General features: G+C 37.8%; 2 protein-coding genes and 1 non-coding gene across 6 annotated transcripts; 2 read left to right on the forward strand and 1 right to left on the reverse strand.

Annotated features, from left to right (window-relative positions):
- The first annotated feature begins 508 nt into the window (after positions 1-508).
- Positions 509-12,356, forward strand: LOC107800114 (OVARIAN TUMOR DOMAIN-containing deubiquitinating enzyme 12-like). Of its 4 annotated transcripts, XM_075225250.1 has the most exons (11): positions 509-717; positions 2,624-2,967; positions 3,053-3,222; positions 4,674-4,747; positions 5,592-5,646; positions 6,974-7,048; positions 7,330-7,403; positions 7,482-7,530; positions 9,717-9,801; positions 11,302-11,358; positions 12,036-12,356. In XM_075225250.1, the coding sequence occupies exons 2-11, from the start codon at positions 2,640-2,642 to the stop codon at positions 12,086-12,088; spliced, it is 1,020 nt and encodes a 339-aa protein (XP_075081351.1). In that variant the 5' UTR covers positions 509-717; positions 2,624-2,639; the 3' UTR covers positions 12,089-12,356. The 4 variants fall into 4 exon arrangements, with proteins under 4 accessions (XP_075081351.1, XP_075081352.1, XP_075081354.1 ...); XM_075225251.1 differs by lacking the exons at positions 9,717-9,801; positions 11,302-11,358; positions 12,036-12,356 and adding an exon at positions 8,798-8,956; XM_075225253.1 differs by lacking the exons at positions 9,717-9,801; positions 11,302-11,358; positions 12,036-12,356 and adding an exon at positions 8,801-8,956.
- Positions 12,357-17,078: 4,722 nt separating this feature from the next.
- Positions 17,079-17,185, reverse strand: LOC142166671 (small nucleolar RNA R71). The gene has a single exon (XR_012697074.1). It is a non-coding gene; the product is annotated as a small nucleolar RNA R71 (small nucleolar RNA).
- A 592-nt stretch (positions 17,186-17,777) lies between these two features.
- On the forward strand, positions 17,778-18,713 carry LOC142165919 (uncharacterized). The gene has a single exon (XM_075224307.1). It carries the CDS (start codon positions 17,778-17,780, stop codon positions 18,711-18,713), a length of 936 nt encoding a protein of 311 aa, XP_075080408.1.
- The last annotated feature ends 6,264 nt before the right edge of the window (positions 18,714-24,977 follow it).

Consider the following 24,977-nt stretch of genomic DNA (forward strand, 5'->3'; position numbering starts at 1 on the left):
AAAATCTTACATATACATGTATTTCACATTATCAAGTTTAAATTATACTATATTTTTCACATTAATGTATTGATCTTACGTTTAAATTATACTATATTTTTCACATTAATGTATTGATCTTACGTTTAAATTATACTATATTTTTGAATCTAACGACCTCAGGATTTATCGGTACACTCCTCTCTCACATTCTTAAAAGAAAGAATATCACTAGATTCTCAAATTTTAGTTTTCAACTAGATATTCTCAATTAATTAAGTCCAATAAATTGTGGAATCTTTCGTGTGAAACATCACACGTTCCACTAACACCAACACCAACACAGTCACGGGCGTCTGCCGGTTGCAGATTTGCAGGTGCCACTGCCCCAGGACACGTGTCGGTTTGGCGGCGCATCTTCGAGTTCAGCCAAAAAGTCGGTTTAACAAATTGCTGAGGAAGATTAGGTGGGCCCCCACAGTATAGGAGTCCCATTTCACGCCGGAAATTCGGACGTTCGTTCCTTTTCGCTTTCCCATTCAAAGAATGTTTATGATACAATCTTTCTTCAACTACTCCACCACGGCGTTTCCAAATACGGCGGCGTTCTGCTGATTTCACGCTTTTACGCGTCGAACTCTTCGATTGTTTTAAAAATATATTGAAGATTTTTCTTTTTCTGCTTTCTACATAACGATTTCCCCCCTAAGTTTGAAGAATTAGTGGCTATATTCAAAGGTTCGTACGTTCAACTGCATCAGTTCAATTTCATACGTACTTGTAATAAATTTTTTGGCAGTTTCAGACTTTTCAGAGATTGTAGGGATTGATAATACTTCTATGATCCTGTTATTAGATGAGACTTTTTTTTTTTTTTTGCTAATTGGAAATTTGTTTGTTAGAATTGGAAAAAGCAACTAAATGCTTTTGTGATTTAATTTTATGTTTATGAAGATCAAATCTTTGGTCTAGCATTTTGTCTGGCTATCGCATGAAGTGTTCTTCTTCCTGAAAAGAGAAGTCTTTTCTAATCGAGTATTAGTTTGGTTTTATTTAATTAGTTATAGAAAGTTAATGAATTACTTTCCAGGAAATTGAAGTAGTGATAACGTATGCCAATGTTATGCATGTATTTTAAATTGTTCTTTGAGTGAATCTGGTGAACGTTGATGTGCCATATTACTTGTGAGAAAGAGCTTCTAAGTAGTTCAATAAGTCTGTCATCATTGTGACTTTGCATTGAAGTTTGTTTATGTTCTTGGATTTTTATTATTGGGTCAATAAATCACTCATTTACTTCTTGAGAAATGTCATTGTTGTGACTTGTAAGTGGCAACTGTTAATGGTTAGTAACTTGGTATAAGTTGTACAGATATGTGAGGCTTGTCATCTTTGTGTGGTAGAAATTCGATAGTAGGTGCAACAAAATTTTATTCACTCCCTTTTGATGTTGCACATATATTTGAGTTGGAATTAAGAAGTAAATTAATTTTCTAGTGTTTTTATTTATTTTGCCACCACTTCCTAGAATGAAGGGGATCAGGGGAGCTTAACTCTTGCAAGATAATTGAATCTTTTAATGAGAATTCCTATAGGTATACTTTGTTGTTTAAATGTATTTGCAGCCAACTAGCTGTATATTGTTACCTTTGCTGCTAGATGAAGTGTGAAAAAACCCATATTTTTCCTGATATTCTCATACCTCAGTTGGCAGAAAAACGTGGTGCATTATCAGAGCTCTGATGTGTTTCCTGGGTGGGTGGAAATAACATACTGTAGGTTGTCTGGCACCATTGGCTCCCACCTGTTATGCCTTTCCATGCAATTATCCATATGCGGAATTAGAAATTTTACTTTGCTTATCTATTTTATATAATTCGATTTGTGGGTGGTTTGAAAGTAGAAGGATTTTGTATTTTGCATGATCTTCTTGACCTTTTAGCTTGTCTATCCTAAGCATTAAAAGATTCTATTTAGTGACTGACTTTCCTTTGGATGTCATTTATGTAAGTCCCACAAGTCAACCGTTTAAGTAAGTATTTATTTCAACAAAGCTAGTAGAATTCCTTTAGAACTGTCCTCCATAGGTCTGAAAAACGCAGGTAGATATGACCCTTTCGGGAAGGAAATTTACCAGAATACAATTACTCTGTAGCATATGTTGCAGGATTATAGGCAGAGCTTGAACCATTACTGAAATTTGTTGATTCATTGAATCAAGTCCTGTTTTGGGAAGTGTAAGTGACAATGGAAAAAAGCTCTTCTTCTACAATAAGCAGAGAGCACAAAAGTTTATGGAGGTAAAGGAACCATAAAGCTTTAGGATTTTACCTTTGATGTATTATGTCCTGACCTTCTTTTAAGATGCAGAAAGACTAGATGTCACCGCTATGGGCACAACTTTATTCGCAACGTTCTGACAGCTCCAATAAATGTCTGTGTCATGTGTCTCTGAATGTATGAATGTGTTTGTGTGAACTCATTTTTCCATTTTTTGTTTAAAATTTCTTCCAGAGGATATGGATGACTATTGAACGTGACTGATATTCTCATTATTGTCGTGATGCGTAAAACCTATTAGTGTAAAAACTTGTGGAAAGGGATGTGTTGACTCCATTTCTTGCTAATTCTTTGGGGACTGCAGGAATTTGTAAACATAAATGACTGTTTATGAGCTAGATCCTGACGTAGTGAGGTGGAATCTCCACCTTATAGATGTTTGTTCTATAAACAACGGTGGTTCTCTCGGAACTGTTACTCAGTATGACAGGGATTTTTCTCAAGATGGATACGTGAGAGAAGGTTATTGTGAGCCTACACATGTTAACGTGGAGAATGATGAGGTAATTGCCCGTGCCCTTCAGGAGGAACTATCACGACTTTCAGTCGTGGATTCTGTAGAATCTTCACACACCGAAGAAGAACATCGAAATGCGTCAGTTCTTGCTCAGGATTGGATTGCACCGTCAAGGAGAAATTACAATTTTGGTATAGAAGAGGCGTTAGTTTTATGTACATGGATTAGACAGCTCTGCTTTGCATACTTATGTTGATAATACTTTGGAATGTGCAGCACTTGATGGCAATGGGGAAGACACGGATAGTAACGGAATGATAACATTTTGCCCTCGCACAGCTGCATCATCCAATTGGGGGTATCAAGAAGTTTCACCGGAGATAGAGGATGAATCTCTTCTTGATGGTGAAGTTGGGAAACGGCTGAATCAGTTGGCTGCCATCCCTGTGAGTTTTACTTGTAGCTAAAAAATTTACTCTTACTGATTTTAGAGACAGTACTTACAAAATATTCAGGATTTCTGAATAACTGCATTGCTTGAATTATTTTCCGACGCCAATGATAATTTGGGGTTTCTGTATTTGGATATTGGGATTTCTGCTTGCTTTTTGCATTAGCTGTAAATGGGATGTGCTTTTGGAATTGCAATCGCGACTAGTCATAGTTGGACACTATCTTCTTATAGTTTCTGGAAAAGTAAAGTAGGGTTCCAGCTTTTTAGTAGTGTATGTTGACACAGAAACAGTTTATTAGTAAACAGGCATAGGGTGAGCAAGTCTGTTAAACATCAACTCACCTTAAGGTTAGCGTAATGCTCATGAATTCGCATCCACAGCTAGAAAATAAAAGCCAGATCAGCAGTAATGAACCAGTTCCTTGTTAACTTCAGCTAAAAGCCAGATCAGCAGTAATGAACCAGCTCATGAATTCGCATCCACAGCTAGAAAATAAAAGCCGGATCAGCAGTAATGAACCAGTTCCTTGTTAACTTCAGTTTTAGCTTTAAGAAGAATACAGGAGAGTGAAAGGGAGACTGCCATCATCTTCCCCTTGACCTAAGAAATTGCTAATCAGTTGAAAGCATTCTTTGTTGTCTGAAGAGGAAAAATATGTCTTCAGCTGTTGCCTTTCGGCATTTTATTTTAGAGGAAGGACATACCATTGCTTTTTTATTCTGTGGCATATAATCGACTCTTTCACTTCTCTGTTCTATTCTTTCCTCTTAAGATCTAGAAATCAGGCACTTGTTTGTTGCTGTTTTAATTCCTTGATGTAGTAGAGGAAGGATTTTCTCCATATTCCAATTTCCCAATTTCTTTTATTTAAAATATTTTACTTTGTGCAAAGTGAGGGAAATGGTAGACTAGATCAGAAGTACTAACAGGTTACATGTGATTAGGCCAATCTTAAGTCATCCCCAAGGTTGTGTTACTGATGTTCTTATACGGAAACCTAGAAATCTTATAGCTGTAACTCCTCATGCGCAGTATCCTTTTTGGGACCTGTGTGCTTGTCCTTGAAAGAAATGCTAAAAAGCTTTATCTATAGTTGGTCACTTCATTATGAGCTATAGTGGTTTTTTTTCATTTTTCTTTATTTTTATGCCATAAATTTCCAGCAGCCAAATACAAATCTATGGTTCATGCAGCTGCTGAGGGGTTGATGTGTGGGCCATTTCAATACTATGTGATATTCTGGCATCCATCTTTATTCTTTGATGCTGTTTATGTATTTCCTTTCACCCCCCCCCCCCCCCACCCCCCCTTTTTTTTTCCTTGTGAGAAGGCGAAGTGGATAATTCTCAAACATCCATTTTTTCCCTTTCCTGTTTTAGTTCTATGCCATTAATTTCCGAACAACTGGAATTACTTTCAACTCTGATCCCTGGTTTTTTCAGCATGTTCCCAAAATCAATGGAGATATACCCTCAGTAGATGAAGCCACGTCAGATCATCAAAGGCTGATGGACAGGTAACTTTAACTTCTTTCCACTTATAGTTTTTTGCTAGCAAAAGGAGTTGTGGACTTGTCAGACTAAGTTATGTCAGGTACTCTTTATCTTTGTCTTCTCCAAGCTAGCTAGCGAGTGCCAATGAATACTCTATGAGATGAAGTTTCTGAGAGTTTCAAATGCACTTAACCTCTCCTTGAGACAGTGTTTTGTATGTCAATTGTGCATGCATATGCCACTTAAATGTAAAAAAGAATATCTTGCATACATATGCCACTTATATGTAAAAAAAATTATTTCTCCCTTCATTTGCCTTGCTTAGCATTTCCTCCCAAACTTCATTTCAAAGCATTCCTACAGACGGAACTCTTTTCCCAATTTAGCAAATTTGCTTGTTAAAATCCCATCTAATAGAATCAGGTACCATACTTTAGGGTACTTATTCATAGTCGTTAGGTGTTTTTTCTTATCATGGTGTGTTAATTTAGATACTGCTACCACTATTTTTATTCCACATTCTTTGTTTCTGGTAAGGAAACAGTATATTAATCCCTATACAAGTTATGCAATCCTTATGTGTTTAAATGAACTTCCTTTTCTTTACATATACATATACATATACATATACATATACATATACATATACATATACATATACATATACATATACATATACATATACATATACATATACATATACATATACATATACATATACATATACATATACATATACATATACATATACATATACATATACATATACATATACATATACATATACATATACATATACATATACATATACATATACATATACATATACATATACATATACATATACATATACATATACATATGTAGGTTGGAAGTATATGATTTATTTGAGTTAAAAGTATCCGGAGATGGCAACTGTCAGGTTCGTTTATTTTCATCTTTTCTAATACCTCCTTCCTGATCACTAGAATATTACAATATATTAATTCCTTTTTTTGGGACTAAAATCACTTGCAATGGATTAATTCTATAGAGAATAAGATATCTTTCTTTCAAATCTCTATAAAATGCATTTTTCCGCTTTCTTTCTATTTTTCTCCTAGTTCTTAGAATTTTTGCATTTATCATGTCAGTAGATTTTATCCCTATTTATCGCACCATACTTCACATGGGTGAGATCCCCACTGCTCTCTGTTGCCTTCTGAAAATATTAATGTCCATTCTGTATTATCTTGCTAGGTTCCACATCCAATTTAATCCGGGGAAACTTGAAAAAGTGACCTTTTCTTTGATGCATGATACTTCTGGAGTTGCCTTTTTGCTCTTGATCTGTCCCTTCTTTTCTTTCTCTTTGTCCCTCTTCCCATCTCTTTTGGTGCTGTGAGTGACACATTCTTATCTATGTTAGTGTTTGGTTATACAAAGAAGGAGAATCAATCCCCTCACTTAATTCAACATAACTTTTACATTGTTTAGTTGCTTGAATAAGGAGAATTAACCTCCTCGGTAATTTTTCCTTTTTTATGAAAAATACCTGCATAAGTCATGCAGGAATCTATATGTCACGGGTTCGAGCCGTGAAACCAGCCATTAATGCTTGCATTAGGGTAGGCCTTGGAGTGCGGGATGCCTTGTGCACCGGTTGCCGTACAAAATAAGTCTCGCGGGAATATATGTATTATTTTATGCATGGTAGAATGTGGAATAAGAATACTGAATTGGCAATACATGAATTAAAACTACTTAAACCTCAAAGATGCCCTTATCTATTCAGACATATTATTTTAATACAATAAACCATACATCTAACAAGAATTAATCCCTGCACTGTAATCCCTACAATACTATCCCTGCATTTCTGCTCCTTGTATTACTAATCTTTGCATTAGTAATCTCTGTATAACTAGTCTTTTAACCAAGCGACTCTTTAGTGAATTACTAGCTGGATTGTGTTGTTCTTTCTTTTTTTTTCTTTTTTTTTTTTTTTTTGGGGTGGGGTTGGGGGTTAAGGATTGTTTCACCTTTGGTTTGGAAGTAAACTTGAGAGATCTACTTTTTAGATCCCCACCGCTGAGAGGATATTGTAGGGGATTGAAGAGGTAAAGCTTTTCTCGCTCTATTTCAGTTGTATCAGAGACGGGTCTTTCACAACCGTGTTTTTTCAAATCCTATCTTGTGCTCTATTACGCATGATATGATATATGAGGTAACACTTGTTAACTTCTTAATGCTTTATGACATTTTTGCAGTTCCGCTCATTGTCAGACCAAATATATCGCAGTACTGAGCATCACAAATTTGTGAGGGAACAAGTTGTTAAACAGGTTCTTCTCAAATTTTTTTGTTAGTTTCAACCTCGTTTAAATACTATATAAAGAAAAAAGGAAAAAGTTATCTGTCAGCAAAAGGACTGCTCCCTGCATCCAAAAAAAAAAAAAAAACTAGGAAAGTATAGGCACAAAGAGGCAGTCAAGCAACCCAAAATTTACATATGCATACCTTTTCTAAGACAAAGTTACATTAAATCATTACTATGCATTGTGATCGTGTCCTTCTATTTACTTCTTCATAACTATTGATTACTTCTAATTGTTGTTATTATTAGCTCAAGTTCCGCAGGGAGTTGTATGAGGGTTATGTTCCGATGGTCTATGATGAATACTTGAAGAAAATGAGCAAGTAATTACTGAAGCTCCTTACACTTTTTTTCCCACTTTTTAATGATTACGCTCTTATTTAAGTACTCCTTCTAAACAGGGCTGGCGAATGGGGTGATCATATAACTTTGCAGGCTGCTGCAGATTCAGTATTGTCCTCTTGCCCTCTCCTTGTGTTCTGGTGTTTTGGGTTTCCATAGTAATTTGTTGAATGGATTTGTTTTTGTTTAGAAATTACTCTAGCATATATTGACAAAAATGATAGTTACTTGCAAGTTGATTGATTGGAGCACCACAATTTTGCTATTATGGTAGTTTTGAGGTCTGTTGAACTTAATTGGTAATTTGGCAGGGCATTAAGTGAATTATTTACCAGCTAGCCTTCAGCTCCATTTTAGATGTTTCAACAGGGGTCTGGTTCTTGCTTAGTCACCCGTGTTTGGATTAAACCGGCTTCAGTTCTTTCTTAAAGGATGGATCTTTTAAGTGGAGAAAACTCTTTTGGACTGGAAGGACAAAGCTCTGAAATCAAATAGTTGTATAAATCTCATTCTTAGTGTGTTCCTCAATACTATTGTTATGTTGAATCCTATTAAGACAATGAACAGGAGTAGTATGGCAGTAAAAGTTTATATCTTTTTAGAAATTTTTTAGGCAGCCTATATGTTAGATCAAATGTAGTGACTTTGTATTCAATGAGTCTACTCCACCAGTCTTCGTTCTTGATGCCAGCTGCTTTGATGGCTTAGATGTGTCTGAATGAGACGTTTATGGAATTCCGGTATAAATCCTCTTTTGAAATATTATAATATGAAGAGCTTACGTGGCGACATAAATATGCACTTAGGTTCTCGGGATTTCTAAAGTAAAACCCTTGGATTTTACACTAAATTGCTAGTGGCTTCTTGATTTTTTCCGACACAGAGAGAGAGAGAGAGAGAGAGAGAGAGAGAGAGAATTGCCAGTAACTTGAGTTACTTTGGGCTTGTAGTCATTGACCAAAACCTTGTTGATGGATTTAGGTCTTCTTGATGTGAATGTTAGCTGTGACCTCTTCTGTTTTATGAAGTAGTCTCTCGACTAAGAATTTGTGAGTTCTGTTTTTATGACCTAATTATTCGAGCTAAGTAAACAAATAGTTTGAATATTTGAATTCGACAAATCATAGGTTTTCACAGAAGTTTATCTATAAATTCATAAGAAATGAGAAATGTATCCTAATAAGATCTGTTATTAGGAATTTCTTGGTGCTTGTTGAGGAATTTCAAAATGTATTTGCTTATCATCCCTTTTGCAATGTGGCCTTTGATTTTTATCTGCCTGTACAGAGCATAGAATCCACTACTATTTACAAAAAACAAACATAAGCTTGTTTTATGTATTGTGAGAGTTTTCTTTTGGACTTGTATCAACCAGAAGAAATGGAGTTGATTTGGTAATTCACTGGTATTTTCTGTATTCCACAAACAAGTGCAAGGAGGATGAAATTAAGGCTCTTGATGATTTCTGGATGAGATTAAGTTATTCACACTATGGCCCATGCATCAGATGTCAAAACTGCTAAGAACACATATAGTGGCAAGATGAACAAACCCTCTAAAGCGTGGGGACTCTTATTATCTATGGATTTTGATTACGGGGCTAACCTCTCAAAAAACTAAAGACTGGTTACTTTAGAATCAAGATGATGTTCCTTAATGATTCTAAAATGTAATACATCTTATTCCTTATTACCAAACTTTGGGGTTTCTTACCTATTTTTGTGAAAGATATAGTAACCGTTATTCCAGATTTTTAAATTCAGAAGCAATTCCGTTAAATTCATTTGCATCTTGAAAGCAGCTGTTATCCTTGCTATTATAATAATTACTGTATGGAAAACAAGCAGTATACCGCTTAGAGCACCATACAGCAGTTAAGAATAAAAATGTTGCTATTATAGGGTCTCATTATTCACTTTATTCTGGATAACAATGCATGTCACGGCTATGTTCTTTTATGCTCTCCCAAACCCCAATTTTTGCTAGAAGTAGCTGATTAGGCAGGGTCGTCGCCACTCTTCCATTTGATTCGTTTAGATTGATTATGAATTTTCTTTCAAGGAATCTCAGTGCTCAGACAATGGTTAGGAGTTCCTGAGTTGGCATCCTTAATGAAAGAGACCTTTGATTGGTTCCTGCCAACCATTTTCCTTTCTTTTCCTAACACAGAAAATCCTATTTTCTCTCTCTTTTGTTGTCTATTGTCATATGATGGCGATCTGCTATTCTCTCAATTCAGGTGTGTATTTTAAATTTTCAATTGGTGACTGACGTTTGTTCCAATGTTATTACAGTATGGTGTTAAGATATTTGTCATTACTTCATTTAAGGACACCTGCTACATTGAGATTCTTCCACAAATTCAAAAGTCAAAGAGAAGTAAGTTTTTTTTAATCAATTGAGTGTTTTTTCCTGTTGTACATTTTAGATATCCAAGTAAGCTTACTTTATTTATTTTTCCTTTTTTTTTGGGTGAGAGGGATCAAAGTTAGCGTTCTTCTTTCCTTTTCGTTTGTGCGCTTGTGTGTAGTCTTGTTGTATGGTAGATTTATTATACTTAAGAAGAAAAGAAAGCTATAAGAAAGGTAGGATCCTAAAATTGGCAACTACAGTAGTTTCTAGGTCGATTCACTTTCATCACTGTTGCATAGAGCTGCTGATGTAGGATGAAAAGGAGGAGAGAAAGACCAGGTCTAAGAAGTGAAAATTGAATCAGAGTAGATAGGGAGATCAGAATATGAGGATCCTTGCTGGGGCTATCCCCTTTAGTACTGTGAGTTGAGAAACCTTTTGTGACATGAATACAACTGTCTGAAGTACAAGATGACAAATAGTGAGAGAAGCTAGAAGCAGCACTAATTCTGGAAGGAGAAATCTACATGGGTATTGGTGTTGTAATAAGGGATGGCAATGGGGCGGTGCGGGTGGGGGGGGGGTTAATCTTATGCGGGGCGGTGTGGGTTTGATCTTATGCGGGGCGGGGTGGGTTTGATCTTGTGCGGGTGTGGGTTGAAACTGTTTTTTCAAAAACTAATGCGGGGCGGGGCGGTTGCTGGTTTCCTCGTAGCACTGAACTTGGACTTTGTATATAAGCTCCAATTCAAGCTTTCCTGTTTCCATTTTCAAGTGATGCCCCCTCGTTCTATTTCTTTATTTCATTCAATCTCTCGATTGTGGGAAATGAAAATTGTGAGAATCAAAGAATTTCTTTTTCAGTTATTGCTGATCACATTGCTCCAGATTATCAAAGAACATTATTGTCCACTCCTTTTCGCAGCATTTGCCTAACTCTATGATAAGTACGTTCAAAAGGGAAATTTTAAAAGACAAAGATTTATGTAAATATATGTCCTAAGAGTAATTAATTAGAAATGCATGCACAGATTTATAATCTCTGAAAATAAAAATATAATATTTGGATCCATATGAGGGGTTTAAAAAACTGAAAAAGGTGAAATATTAAACTTGTATTTTTTTAGCGGAAAAAAAAATTTGCGGGGGCGGGGCGGGGCGGGTTGAAATTTTGCGGGTTAAGCTCCAACCCGCCCCGCCCCATTGCCATTCCTAGACTTGTATATGGGAAGGAATTAACACTAGACCTTGGATTCTAGTATACATGGATATAACACTGAAGACTGAGGAAAATTTGGCACATTATCTTCCTCTGATAAACGCACCTTGTTCAATTTCTGTTCATTCTCTCTCAGAACCTATAACAATTTGTCTGGTTCTAATTTCTTTTTTCGTGTGAGGGCAGCACCAATAACATTAGTGCTGCTAATTTGGCACATTATCTTCCTCCGGTGAAGAATATGTCTTGTTCTCTTTCTTTTCTCTCTCTCAGAAAGACCGAATAATATGTCTTTTTAATTTATGCAGTCATTTTTTTGAGCTTTTGGGCTGAAGTGCACTACAATTCAATCTATCCGCAAGGAGGTAAATGAGTATTGTCATTCTTTCCTTTTTGTGGTAGAGAATGCATTTAATATCTGCGCCATGCTCTTTTATTGAACGGATATTGTTTTTACATCTTATTCGTATCCAACATACTTTTGACCTAGTAAAAGAAATGTTCTAATTAGTCTCTGATGTATGTTTACAATTTTCTGAAAAGCTCCCATTATCTTGGACTCCACCACCCTCAACCCAAAAACTACTCTTCCACATTTGCCAAGGTTTGGAGAAAAGAAAAACCACTCTTCCACGTTTGTCGAGGTTTTGAGCTTTCCTCCTCAAACTAATTGTGAAGTACCATCATGTTTTGTCTAAAAAAAAAATTATTGGCTATATCTTCTGTTCTTAATTAGTGGCCTCGCATCTAGTTTTTCCCTATACTGTGGCTCGGAGTGCCTGCTGGGAAGTCCTATATAAAGACAATTAGCTGAGAATTCAGTGATCTTTTAGGATTCTTTTAACTGGTTTTGTCGGACCAGAAATTTAGGTTGAACCGGTATACTTCCAGTTTAAGGATTTGCTTTGACAGGACAAGTTTAACAAGATAGTTACATAGCGGATTTACCTGGCTAAGAGGGTTCATCTTTTTCAGTAGTAGCAGTAGGGATATAAAATGCAGTATTGGTTAAACGGTTTCCGTTTGTGCTAATTTATTACAGAGTTTCCTGCTGGAGAGACCCGAAAAAGAAAAAAATGGTGGTGGCTAGGCTGAGACTTGAGAATAGCATTCGCCAGCTTCTTTTGGATGATTAGAACTTAGAAGAGTTCTTTTCTGGAACAGAGCACCTTATCACGAGGATTAGGGGCACTGTGACAACACCTTCGGATTGTATATAATTTTTTTAATTCTTTCCCTTAGGTAGACAACAATTTTGCCATTTCACGGCCTTCATTCTTTGTGTATATATTATTTCTTATTTTCAGTTAGCTCTATCTATTATTGATTTATATATATATGCAATGCTACTTTACACCAGTTACCTGCAACTTGCAAGATTCAATTCTTGCTTCACTATCACCGCTTGATGTCTGCCGTATAAACTTTCTTAAAAAGATATAGATTGAAAAGGAAAATGCAAAGGTTTGGACTTGCAACTTAACGACTGTAGGTTCCCGCTACACTTTTAGCTAATAGGTTTTATTAATCTTATAAAAGATCCTTCATTCTATGTGTCACGATTCAAAACCCTTTCCTATCCCGCATTTGATGGGATAACAATCTCGAGAACAATAATTTCGAGATAAAATACTATTCTCTCCGGTTCACAATAAGTGATCATTTTACCTTTGGCACACCCATTAAGTAAATACGAACTCCTGGAGAGAAAAAAAAGATGTATTCACTAAATTAACCTTAATTACTTGTTATCTTGACACATTGGAATATGTAAATAAGGGCAAATTTTGAAAAAATAAAATTAACTTCTTGATTATGTAAATGAACACTTATTTTGAACTAAAATAAAACAGTAAAATGGTCGCTTATTGTGGACTGGAGGGAGTAAAAGGACAAAGATGTCTTTCTTCAATGGTCGTCTTCCAAAGTCCTTTGAAAATTTAGGGTTAAAATTCAAATAAAATTTATCTAATGTAAATCAAATATGTTTTGTGTTATATCCTGTATATCTCATTTCTAGTGCAATGAACCAAACATCTTATAACGATCCGACCAGTCGTTTTGAGAATTTACGTTCCGTTCGATGGCTTAAAGTCTTGAGCAGCTTTGTATTATGTGTTCTGACTTGCGGGTGTGACCGAATTCAGTTATCGGATGATTCGGAGTTAATTTGGAAGAATGATTTTGTTTTAGAAGCTTAAGCGGTAAGAGTTGACAAGAATTTTGACTTTGAGAAAATGACTCCAAAATGGTGTTTTGAAGATTTCAATAGCTTCGTATAGTGATTTTGGACTTAGGCGTGCGTCTGGATTTGGATTTGGAGGTCCGTAGGGTAATATAAAGCATTTCGGCGGAAGTTGGAAAAATTGAAGTTTTGGAAGGTTGAAAGGTTTGACCAAGAGTTGACTTTGGTGATATCGGGGTCGGAATGCGATTCTGAGGGTTGGAACAGCTCTGTTATGTCATTTGGGACTTGCCTACAAAATTTGACGTTATTCCGGGTTGATTTGTTAAGTTTCGGCGTGAGTTTTAGAAGTTGGAAGATTTGAAAGTTCATGAGCTCGATTCATGGTGCGATTCGTAGTGTCGACGTTGTTTGATGTGATATGAGGCCTCGAGCGAGTCCGTGATAGGTTACGGAACTTGTTGGTGTATTAAGACGAGGGCCCGGGGTCTCGGGTGTGTTTTGAATGGGCTACGACCTTTTCTCCATGATTTTGGATTGTTGTTCTACTGGTTGCTGGTTTCCTTCATCGTGATCGCACCAGCTCTTCCGCGATCGCGTAATGTGATTTTTGGAGGCAGATAATATTTGTTCTTCGCATTCGCATGTCTCTGTCCGCGATCGCGTGGTTGTGCATTTCCCTTCAACGCATTCGCGTTTAACCGTACGCATTCGCGTAGCACAACCCCAGTTGGTTCCCTTTCGCGAACGCATTCTCCCTTTCGCGGTCGTGTAGTGCAGTCCTTTGGTGTCATAAGCTTTCCCTCTTCACGATCGCACTCTTCTGTACGTGATCGCGTAGCATTAATTTTTGGACAGTGGTCATTTCCTCTTCGTGATCGCAGTTGAAATTTCGCGATCGCGATGTTTAATCACTAGGCAGAATATAAAAATACTCTATTCCGAGGGTTAGTCATTTTTAACATTTTTGGAGTTGTAGAGCTCGATTTTGAGCGATTCTTCGTGTTTTTTCAAGCAAATCATTGGGGTAAGTGTTCTTCACCTAGAATTTATTATATTTCATGATTCTATCTTATTTTTATCATTAAATTAGTGTTTTGAGTTGAGGAAAAATGGGGATTTTTGAAGAAAACTTTCAAAGTATAAAATGATGATTTGAGGGATAAATTGGTATCAGAATTTGATAATTTTGGTATAATTGAACTCGTATCGGAATGGGTGTTCGGATTTTGTAAAATTTGTCGGGTTTCGAGGTGCGGGCCCGGGGGTCGACTTTTGGGTTGATGTTTAGTTTTTGATAAAAATTGAAGCTTTATTATCCGTAATAGTTTCTTATGAGTTTTATTTATGCTTCGAAGTTATTTTGGCTAGATTTGAGCTGTCCGGATGTTATTTCACTCGAGAAGTTCATTTTAGAGTAACGGTCTATCTTCTTTGAGGTAAGTATCTTTTCTAACTTCGTGTGAGGGAACTACCCCTTAGGATTTGAGTCTTTTATGCTAATTATATCATGTAAAGTCCGTGTACGCGAGGCGACAAGTACGTGCTCGGGCTTATTTATGGAAAGTTGACCTTCTAGGGCTCTTAGGTTCTTATATTCATTAGATATGAAGTTGTTTGTTATGTTAAGTTCCTCATTTACTAGTTTCACATCCACATGTTTTAATTGGAATTAATTGCTTCATGTTCCACTTTTATTGCCTATTTGACTCTCGTGTGCCTTAACTGAAGTTGTTGCATCTTCAATTACCTTGCTACCTTTTCTGTTGCTTATCCTTAATTAAATTGTTGTATTGCTTCCGTAAGTTGCTCAAACCTAAATGAAGTTAGTTATCCTCTATCATAGTCGTCTCATCCTTATTTGGAATTAATGACTCATGTTATTGATAAGAAGAAAATATCATGCATATATAAGTATCACGTTTAATTTAAATACTAATATTTATATTTTATTTGCAAGAAATACCATAAATAAGTAAGAGAAAATAAATAAATCAAGAAGAAAAGAAAAAGAAAAATATAGAAAAGAAATCAGAAGCTTGAAACGTGACTCAAATTTGCCTTGTAAGCCCGTGAAGACTAATTGCAAGGAAAGGAAACCAAAGTTATGCAAATCCGAAGAAAACGTGATGTAAAATCACGTTTCCAAAAGCTTTCAAGTGCACCTATAAAATGGGAACTTGGAGCTAGTTTAAAGGATATGACGGAGGAGCAGAAACTATATCATACATTACTTTCTAATTATAAGATTTTTTTTAATATCAATTTCTTTAATTATCTAGGGTAGGAAATTACTCTAGTTCCTATTTTTAATTAAATAGGGAAATTATTCTTTTTGAATATTTCCTTCTATTTTCTTATTTAATGGGTAAGAATATTTCCGTTGTCAGTAATAATTTCAATATGGAGTAACTTTTCTTGTGTTGGGAAAATGGAGAATCTTAATATTTCTATATAATAGTAGATATTATCCTTCAATTTCATGTGCTTGAGCTGAAGCTTTTCATTTAAATTTTATCTGTTTTATAGTTAGGTGTTATTTAATTTGTTAACATCTATCTATTTCGTACTACATATTAACTTATTATTAATTTTGTAATCGAAAGAGGCGGAAGAAGCAATATAGTAAATTTTGTTATTGATAGATGTTAAGTTTTATTTAATAACATCTAGCTCTTATATGTTAAAATTGATTCTATACTTATTTGTAATCGTAAGAGGCGAATATTGTAGGAATCAGTTATAATAAGTAGGGTAACCGAAATGGACCTACTAAAAAATGGGAACATGTTTCAGTTCAAGCATATATTTCTGGGTCTTTAATATTACTATTTTAACGATTAATTTGTATAACCGAGAGAAGTGCAATTAATTGTTCAACTTAAGTAATAAAATATAAATGTAATCGTGAGAGGCATTTATATATTTATGAGAAATAGAAATTGAAGGATAATTTTATCTATTATATAGTAGAAATATTAAGTGAAGTTATGATCCCAACACCTTATTATTATATTTGTGAAAAATAAAATATTTTCTATCACTTTATTCATATATTTTTAGTTAACTAATTCACAACTCAACTCTTCCTGATTTTCTCAAATAGTAATTAAAACAAGAAACGTCTGTAGAATAGATAAACCAATCTGTGTGGGTTCGACATCTTTCTATACTATTATTTGACAGAGTACGAGTTTAAATTTATACACGCTAGACACTCGTCAATTTTTTGGTGTCGTTGCCAGGGATTGGCAAAGTCTACTACAGATTAATTATTTTACTACTAATTTGAGTTTTTATTTTATTATCTTAATTTTTGTGCAACAATTTCAGGAAGTGTATGACCCGTTCCTCCTCAAGAGAACTAGTTGAATACGATCCTGAAATTGAAAAATCCTTGCGGTTGTTGCGAAAAGAGCAGGTTTCACGACCTCAAATTTCTTCACAAGAAGAAATGGAGAATGAAGAACTTAACAACAACCAATTTCCGCCACATCAAGCAAAAGAACAGTTTGATGAAGTGGCACCACGACGTGATAGAATACTTAGAGATTATGCAAGGCCAGATTATTTTGAAGGAGAATCAAGTGTAAGAAGACCGCCAATTGCAGCAAATAACTTTGAAATTCGTACAGGATTCAAACCATCCAACAGTCTTGTCAGTTTACTGGTGATTCAAGTGAAGATCCTCACAACCATCTAATTGATTTTCTTGAATTAGTTGAAACTTGTAGGTACAATGGAGTCACAACAGACGCTATCAGGTTGCGTCTTTTTCCTTTTTCATTAAAAGGTGAAGCCAAAATATGGTTACGAAGCTTACCAAGAGGTTCTATTACTACATGGGACCAAATGACCTTAAAATTCCTTAATAAATATTTTTCACCTACAAAGACTTTTAAAATGAAGCAAGAAATTAATAATTTTATATAGACAAATACGGAATCTGTATACCAAGCATGGGAAAGATTAAAAGTAATGTTAAGAAAATGCCCACATCATAGTATCCAAGATCCTAATATGTTATATATTTTTTATCATGGTCTTAAACCCTCTGTAGAAATGTGATTGATGCAGCATTAGAAGGATCTATAATGGGAAAAATCACTGCAGAAGCCATGCAATTGCTTAATGAAATTTCAGAAAATGTTGTTCAATTGCCTTCAGATAGAATGATCAACAAGAAATCATCAGGAGTAAATCAGGTTGAAGCCTTGAATTCATTAGCCCAACAAATTTCTACATTGTCACAAAAAGTTGAGGCTTTTCAATTAAATACTCAATCATCATCTCAACTTGATAAATGTGACGTCTGTGGAGGTAATCATCCCAATCATGAGTGTCAAACTTCAACACAAAATAAAGAACAAGTAAATGTAATTGGTTATAGAGTCAGTTACCCATTCGGTATTCCCAATGTACAAAAACATCCAGGATTTATGGAGTAACCCAAATGGTGCTGAAAACCCTCAAAGATTTTTCAATCAAAAGCAGCAGGTGCAAGGACTACCTGGTTTTCAAAATCAAAATAGAGGGAAATAAGACTTTCAGTAATATCAACAACAGCCCCAAAAAGCTCATCAGCAAAGCCATGAAGACATGATATACAAGTTCATTAAGGCTACTGATGAGAAGGTTGAAAGTCAAAATCCAGCAATCAAAAATTTGGAAATCCAGATAAGCCAATTAGCAACCCTCATGTCTGGACAAATAGACGATGCTCTACCAAGCAACACTGAGAAAAATCCAAAGGAACACCTCAAAGCCATCTCTCTGCGATCAGGTAAAACTTTTGATGATCCATATGCAGATAGACAAGGAAATCCACGAGAAATGGAACAGGTAAATGAAGGTAAGAATAAAAGAAACTCTGAACTTTTAAAAGAACAAAAAGACAAAGGGAAAAAGGTACAAGAAAATGAATTAGTAACAAATCCTCACTCTGTACCCCTCCCTTTTCCCCAAAAGTTGAAAAGAGAAAAACTTCACAAACAATTTTCAAAATTTCTAGAAATTTTGAAACAACTTTATATTAACATACCTTTCACAGATGCTTTAACGCAGATGCCCTCATATACTAAATTTCTTAAAGAAATTTCATCAAGTAAAAGAAAATTAGAAGTGGTTTTAGTAGTTAAGCTTACAGAGAAATGTAGCGCTATACTTCAAAACAAGTTTCCACCGAAACTTGGTGATCCATGCAGTTTTACAATTCCTTGTACTATGGGAGGTGCTCATTTTGAAAAGGCATTATGTGATTCAGGTGCTTCAATAAATGTAATGCCTTTTTCAATTTTCAGAAAATTAGAACTTGGTGAAATAAAAGACACTGGTGTGTCTCTTCAATTGGCTGATCAAAGTACTAAAAACGCGAAAGGAATCATTGAAAATGTTCTTGTTCGAGTTGACAAATTTATTTTCCCTGTAGATTTTATAGTACTTGAAATGGAAGAAAACACCGAGGTACCATTAATTTTGGGTAAACCATTTCTCGCAACGGAAGAGCAATCATTGATGTCCATCAAGGACAATTAATATTGCGCGTTGATGAAGAAAGAGTAATTTTTTATATGCACAAAATAATGAAATTTCCTGAGGACGAGCCATCATCTTCTTGTTTTCAAATAGATTTGCTAAATGACCTTGTATATGAATTGTCACGACCAAATACCTCGGCCATGATGGCGCCTATCACAGTACTAGGCCAGCCAGAAACAACACGAACAATACGGAGATCATTTATAAATTCACTTTTCTAAACAGATTAAGTCTCAAAGCTTTGATTTTTAAAATATTAAAGAAATACGCGGAATAAGTTCGAAAATACATCAACCCACAGGTCAAATCTGGTGTCACTAGTCATGAGCCATTACATATAACTCAACACTGTCTGCTCAATACGAAACAAGTCTAAAATATATAAAATATTAGGATAGGAAGGAGGAAGGCAGGGTTGTAAATGTCGTGCAACTACCTTGCGATCTCCGGATAAGACTCTAAGAGTGCTGGAAGATCTCACTCTGATTCTTGGGCACATGAATCTGCACACAAGGTGCAGGGAGTAACATGACTACGCCAACTTAGTAAGTAACTAAAGTAAATAAAGTGTGAGTGTAGTGACGAGCATTTTAAACCATTTGCATACTTATCAAGAAAACCTCAACAGGAATATCAAGTCAAAAATCTGTAGTTCAATAACCAATCTTCTCGTAAAACTCCAGTTTCAATTAAAATCCTTTAAAACATTTATTCAACTTTTTTTAATAGAGGCTCAATATAAAAGAAGAGTGAAAACAGAAAATCTCACAAACAAGACCCTCAGGCAAAGTATCACTCATAAATATAGCCTCTCGGGCAAGCCTCTCAGTCACTCGTGACTCAGCTCTCGTCAATCAGTACTCACACTCATCGCTCCAACTCAATAGATATCTCATAATAATAACCGTTGTGGCGTGCAGCTCGATCCATAATATATTGTCGACTATGCTCACTGGGGGTGTACAGACTCCGGAGGGGCTCCTACAACCCAAGCATCATATCGTTGCGGCGCGCAGCCCGATCCAATACATATCGCTGAGGCGCATAGCCCGATCCAATAAATATATCGCTACGACGTGCAGCCTGATCCATATATATATAAATATCGCTGCGGCATACAGCCCGATCCATTATATATATATATATATATATATATATATATATATATATATATATATATAATCCTCACCATTAGGTCCTCAACCTCTCTCAGTCATTAACATCATGGCCACTCCGACATTTCAGTGAAAAATCAAGGAAACTCAACCCAAACGATTTTCATATATTAAAAAGTGGAGAAATGGAACCGGATTAACAATAAACAAGTAAAACATGACTGAGGATATGCTTTCAAATCAAAACAGCGTGAGGAAAGTAGTAAAATACCCCTAAGGGTCTAAACAGTTCGGCACGGGGCTCCAAACATGGCATTCAGCCCAAATTAACAATTTCATTTCTAAAACACATGGATATCATATACAATATATCAAATATGCAACTATACAGTCACCATGGGACGGACCAAGTCACAATCCCTACTGGTGCACACCTACACGCCCATCACCTAGCATGTGTGTCACCTCATTTATCAAAACAGTATGGAATTCCGGGGTTTCATACCCTCATGTCTAGATTTACAATCGTTACCTACCTCAAACTGAATGAAATCTTACTCCGCAATTCCCTTGCCTCTTGACTTGACCTCAACTCGCGTCGAATCTATCCAAAATCAGAATCATAATATCAATATATGCTAAGGAAACGAAGCTCATGCGAAAATAATCAAATTACATCAAGAATCCCGAAATTGGTCAAACCTGACCCCTGTTCCCACATCTCGGAATCCAATAAAAATCACATTAATAGAATACTTATCCTCCCACGACTCTATTCATACCAAAAGCATCGAAATCGGACCTCAAATGGTCCCTCAAATCCCCACTCAAAGCTCTCAAATTTCAAGCCCTAATCCCCCCAATTTTCTTCCCTAATTTCCACTAATACCATGATTAAACAATAGAAAAATGGTCATAAACACAAGTAATGAAGCTTAAGTGGCTTACCCAACTGATAACCTTCAATTTCCCTTGAAAAATCATTGCTCTAGCTCACTTCCCGTCTTCAAAAATGGAGAACTTAGCACAAATTTGCGAAGAGGACCTTTTTATACCTTCTGCCCAGCGATCTCGCAACAACGGTCCATTTCCTACATCTGCGGACTGTTTCTGCGACAAAATAGACGCACCTGCGATTTTTCACTTAAGGGCCAAACACCCGCACCTGCACCCTAGGATTCTCACCTACGGGCTCGCAAGTGCGGCAAATCTTCCGCTCCTGCGGCTGCCCCCACACACCTGCGGTCCCCACTCCGTAGGTGCGGAAACAACAGAAGCAGCAAATTTTCTGTAGCACAACTCTAAGTCCAACTTTTCGACAACCATCCAAAACCATCCCGAGGCCCTCGGGACCTCAACCAAATACGCCAACAAGTCACTTATCACCATTCAAACTCATACCAACCCTCGGAACACTTAAAACAATTCCAAAACACCAAATCACCCTCGGATTTAAGCCTAAGGATTCCAAAACTTCCGAATTCCGAATTTGATCAAAAGGATATCAAACCTCGTCCGAATGACCTGAAATTTTGCACACATGTCACCAATAACACAACGGACCTACTCCAATTCTGGAATTCCATTCCGACCCCGATATCCAAATTTTCACAACCAACCGGAAAACGCCAAAATTTCATTTTCGCCAATTCAAGCCTAAATCTACCACGGACCTCCAAAATACCTTCCAATCACGCTCATGGTCATGACAAGTTGGTATCAGAGCACTAGGTTACTCAGGTCTCACAACTCACGGACAAGCTCAGTAGAGTCTGAGGGATCGGTACGGAGACGTCTGTATTTATCCCACAGAGGCTACTGAGTTAGGAAAACTTCACCTTGTTCATTCTTGTCGTGCGATTATGTGCCCGTTGTTCGGGAGTTTCCTAAGGTTTTCCCTTCAGACTTGCCGGGTATGCCGCCCGACAGGGATATCGACTTTTGTATTGATTTGGCCCCGGGCACTCAGCCCATTTCTATCCCGCCATATCGTATGGCCCCGCCGGAGTTGAAAGAGTTAAAGGAACAGCTGCAGGATTTGCTTGAGAAAGGTTTCATTAGACCCAGTGTTTCGCCTTGGGGTGCGCCGATGTTGTTTGTTAAGAAAAAGGATGGTTCGATGAGAATGTGCATCGATTACCGGCAATTGAACAAGGTTACAATTAAGAATAAGTATCCACTGCCGAGGATCGACGATTTATTTGACCAGCTTCAGGGTGCGAGGGTGTTTTCAAAGATAGATTTGAGATCTGGCTACCACCAGCTAAGGATTAGGGCGTCTCATGTCCCTAAGACAACATTTCGCACTCGGTATGGGCACTATGAGTTTTTGGTCATGTCATTTGGATTGACTAATGCTCCAGCAGCGTTCATGGAGTTGATGAACCGAGTGTTCAGACCTTATTTGGACTTGTTCGTGATAGTCTTCATTGACGATATTCTTATATACTCCCGCAGTCAGGAGGAGCATGAGCAGCACCTCAGAGTGGTCCTTCAGACCCTAAAGGATAGTCAGTTGTATGCTAAGTTCTCAAAGTGCGAGTTTTGGTTGAGTTCGGTCGCATTCCTGGGTCATGTCGTATCAGCAGCAGGTATTCAGGTAGACCCGAAGAAGATAAAGGTAGTCAAGAACTGGCCTCGACCAGCTTCAGCTACGGATATTCGGAGTTTCCTAGGGTTAGCAGGTTACTACTGTCGGTTCGTGGAGGGGTTTTCATCCATTGCAGCCCCTATGACCAGATTGACCCAGAAGGGTACCCAGTTCAGGTGGTCGGACGAGTGTGAGGCGAGCTTCCAGAAGCTCAAGACGGCTCTGACTACGGCACCGGTATTGGTTCTGCCCACAGGTTCAGGGCCATATACGATCTATTGTGATGCATCTCGTATTGGGCTTGGTGCAGTGTTGATGCAGGAAGGCAAGGTCATTGCTTATGCTTCGAGGCAGTTGAAGATCCACGAGAAGAATTATCCGGTTCATGATCTCGAGTTGGCAGCCATTGTTCATGCCCTGAAGATCTGGAGGCATTACTTATATGGCGTGACGTGTGAGGTTTACACTGATCACAAGAGTCTTCAGTATCTGTTCAAGCAGAAAGAGTTGAATTTGAGGCAGAGGAGGTGGTTAGAGTTGCTAAAGGATTATGATGTTACTATCTTATACCACCCGGGGAAGGCCAATGTGGTGGCCGATGCATTGAGCAGGAAGTCCGCCAGCATGGGTAGTCTTGCTTATATTCCAGTCAGCCAGAGATCGCTTGCTTTGGATGTTCAGGCCTTGGCCAATCGTCTTGTGAGGTTGGATATTTCTGAGCCTAGAAGAGTGTTAGCTTGCACGGTTGCTCGTTCCTCACTATTAGAGCGTATCCGCGAGTGGCAGTTTGAGGATCCCCATTTGTGTGTCTTGAGAGACACGGTGCAGCGTGGAGGTGCCAATAAAGTAACCTTAGATGATGATGGTGTATTGAGATTGCAGGGGCGAGTTTGTGTGCCCAATGTTGATGGGATTCGAGAGTTGATCTTAGCGGAGGCTCACAGTTCTCGATATTCTATTCACCTGGGCGCCGCGAAGATGTATCAGGATCTGAGGCAGCACTATTGGTGGCGTAAGATGAAGAAAGACATCATTGCGCACGTGGCTCGGTGTTTGAATTGTCAGCAGGTTAAGTACGAGCATCAAAGACCCGATGGTCTATTTCAGAGGATTGCACTTCACGAGTGGAAGTGGGTGAGGATTACGATGGATTTCGTTACTAGACTCCCGATGACTCGGAAAAAGTTTGATGCAGTTTGGGTCATTGTTGATAGGCTGACCAAGTCAGCGCATTTTGTTCCTGTTGCAGCCACCTATTCGTCCGAAAGGTTAGTCGAGATTTATATCAGGGAGATTGTTCGCCTTCATGGGGTGCCGCTATCTATCATTTCGGATCGGGGTACGCAGTTTACCTTGCATTTCTGGAGAGCAGTTCAGCGAGAGTTGGGCACCCAGGTTGAGTTGAGTACAGCATTTCATCCCCAGACGGACGGTCAGTCCGAGAGGACTATTCAGATTCTTGAGGACATGCTCCGAGCCTGTGTCATTGATTTTGGAGGCTCGTGGGACCAGTTTTTGCCTTTAGCAGAGTTCGCCTACAACAACAGCTACCAGTCCAGCATTCAGATGGCTCCGTATGAGGCGTTGTATGGTAGGCGATGTCGGTCTCCAGTTGGATGGTTTGAGCCGGGAGAGGCTCGATTATTGGGTACGGATCTGGTTCAGGAGGCCTTGGACAAGGTCAGGATTATTTAGGATAGACTTCGTACAGCTCAGTCCAGACAGAAGAGTTATGCAGACCGCAAGGTTAGAGATGTTGCTTTCATGGTCGGTGAGCGGGTATTGCTCCGTGTATCGTCTATGAAGGGCGTGATGAGATTTGGGAAGAAGGGCAAGCTCAGCCCTAGGTTCATCGGTCCATTTGAGATTCTTGATCGTGTGGGAGAGGTGGCTTATAGACTTGCCTTGCCACCTAGCTTGTCAGCTGTGCATCCCGTGTTTCATGTATCTATGCTCCGGATGTATCGCGGAGATCCATCGCACGTGTTGGATTTCAGCACTGTCCAATTGGACAAGGATCTGTCATATGAGGAGGAGCCGGTGGCTATTCTAGATCGGCAAGTTCGACAGTTGAGGTCGAAGAGTTTTCCTTCGGTGCGTGTTCAGTGGAGAGGTCATCCTCCTGAGGCATCGACCTGGGAGTCCGAGTCCGATATGCGGAGCCGTTATCCTCATTTATTTCCCGACTCAGGTACTTCTTTCCTTTGTCCGTTCGAGGACGAACGGTTGTTTTAGAGGTGGAGAATGTGACGACCCAAGGGGTCATCACCGTAATTCTTCCTTGTTCCATGCTCCCGAGGCCTTGAAAACCTCGCTTTTAGTTGCCTCGATTGGCGTGCGTAGTTCGGGCGCGTAGCCGGAAAGTTTTTATGTTAGAATATGTGAATTATGTGAAACATTTGATGAATTTTGGTATTAATATGCATAATGTTGACTACGGTCAACATTTTGGGTAAACGGACCCGGACCTGTGATTCGACGGTCCTGGAGGGTTCGTAGAAAAATATGGGACTTGGGCGTGTGCCCGGAATCAATTCTGAGGTCCTAAGCCCAAGA

This window comes from Nicotiana tabacum, chromosome 11, assembly GCF_000715075.1.
Source record: "Nicotiana tabacum cultivar K326 chromosome 11, ASM71507v2, whole genome shotgun sequence".
Taxonomy (NCBI): Eukaryota; Viridiplantae; Streptophyta; class Magnoliopsida; order Solanales; family Solanaceae; genus Nicotiana; species Nicotiana tabacum.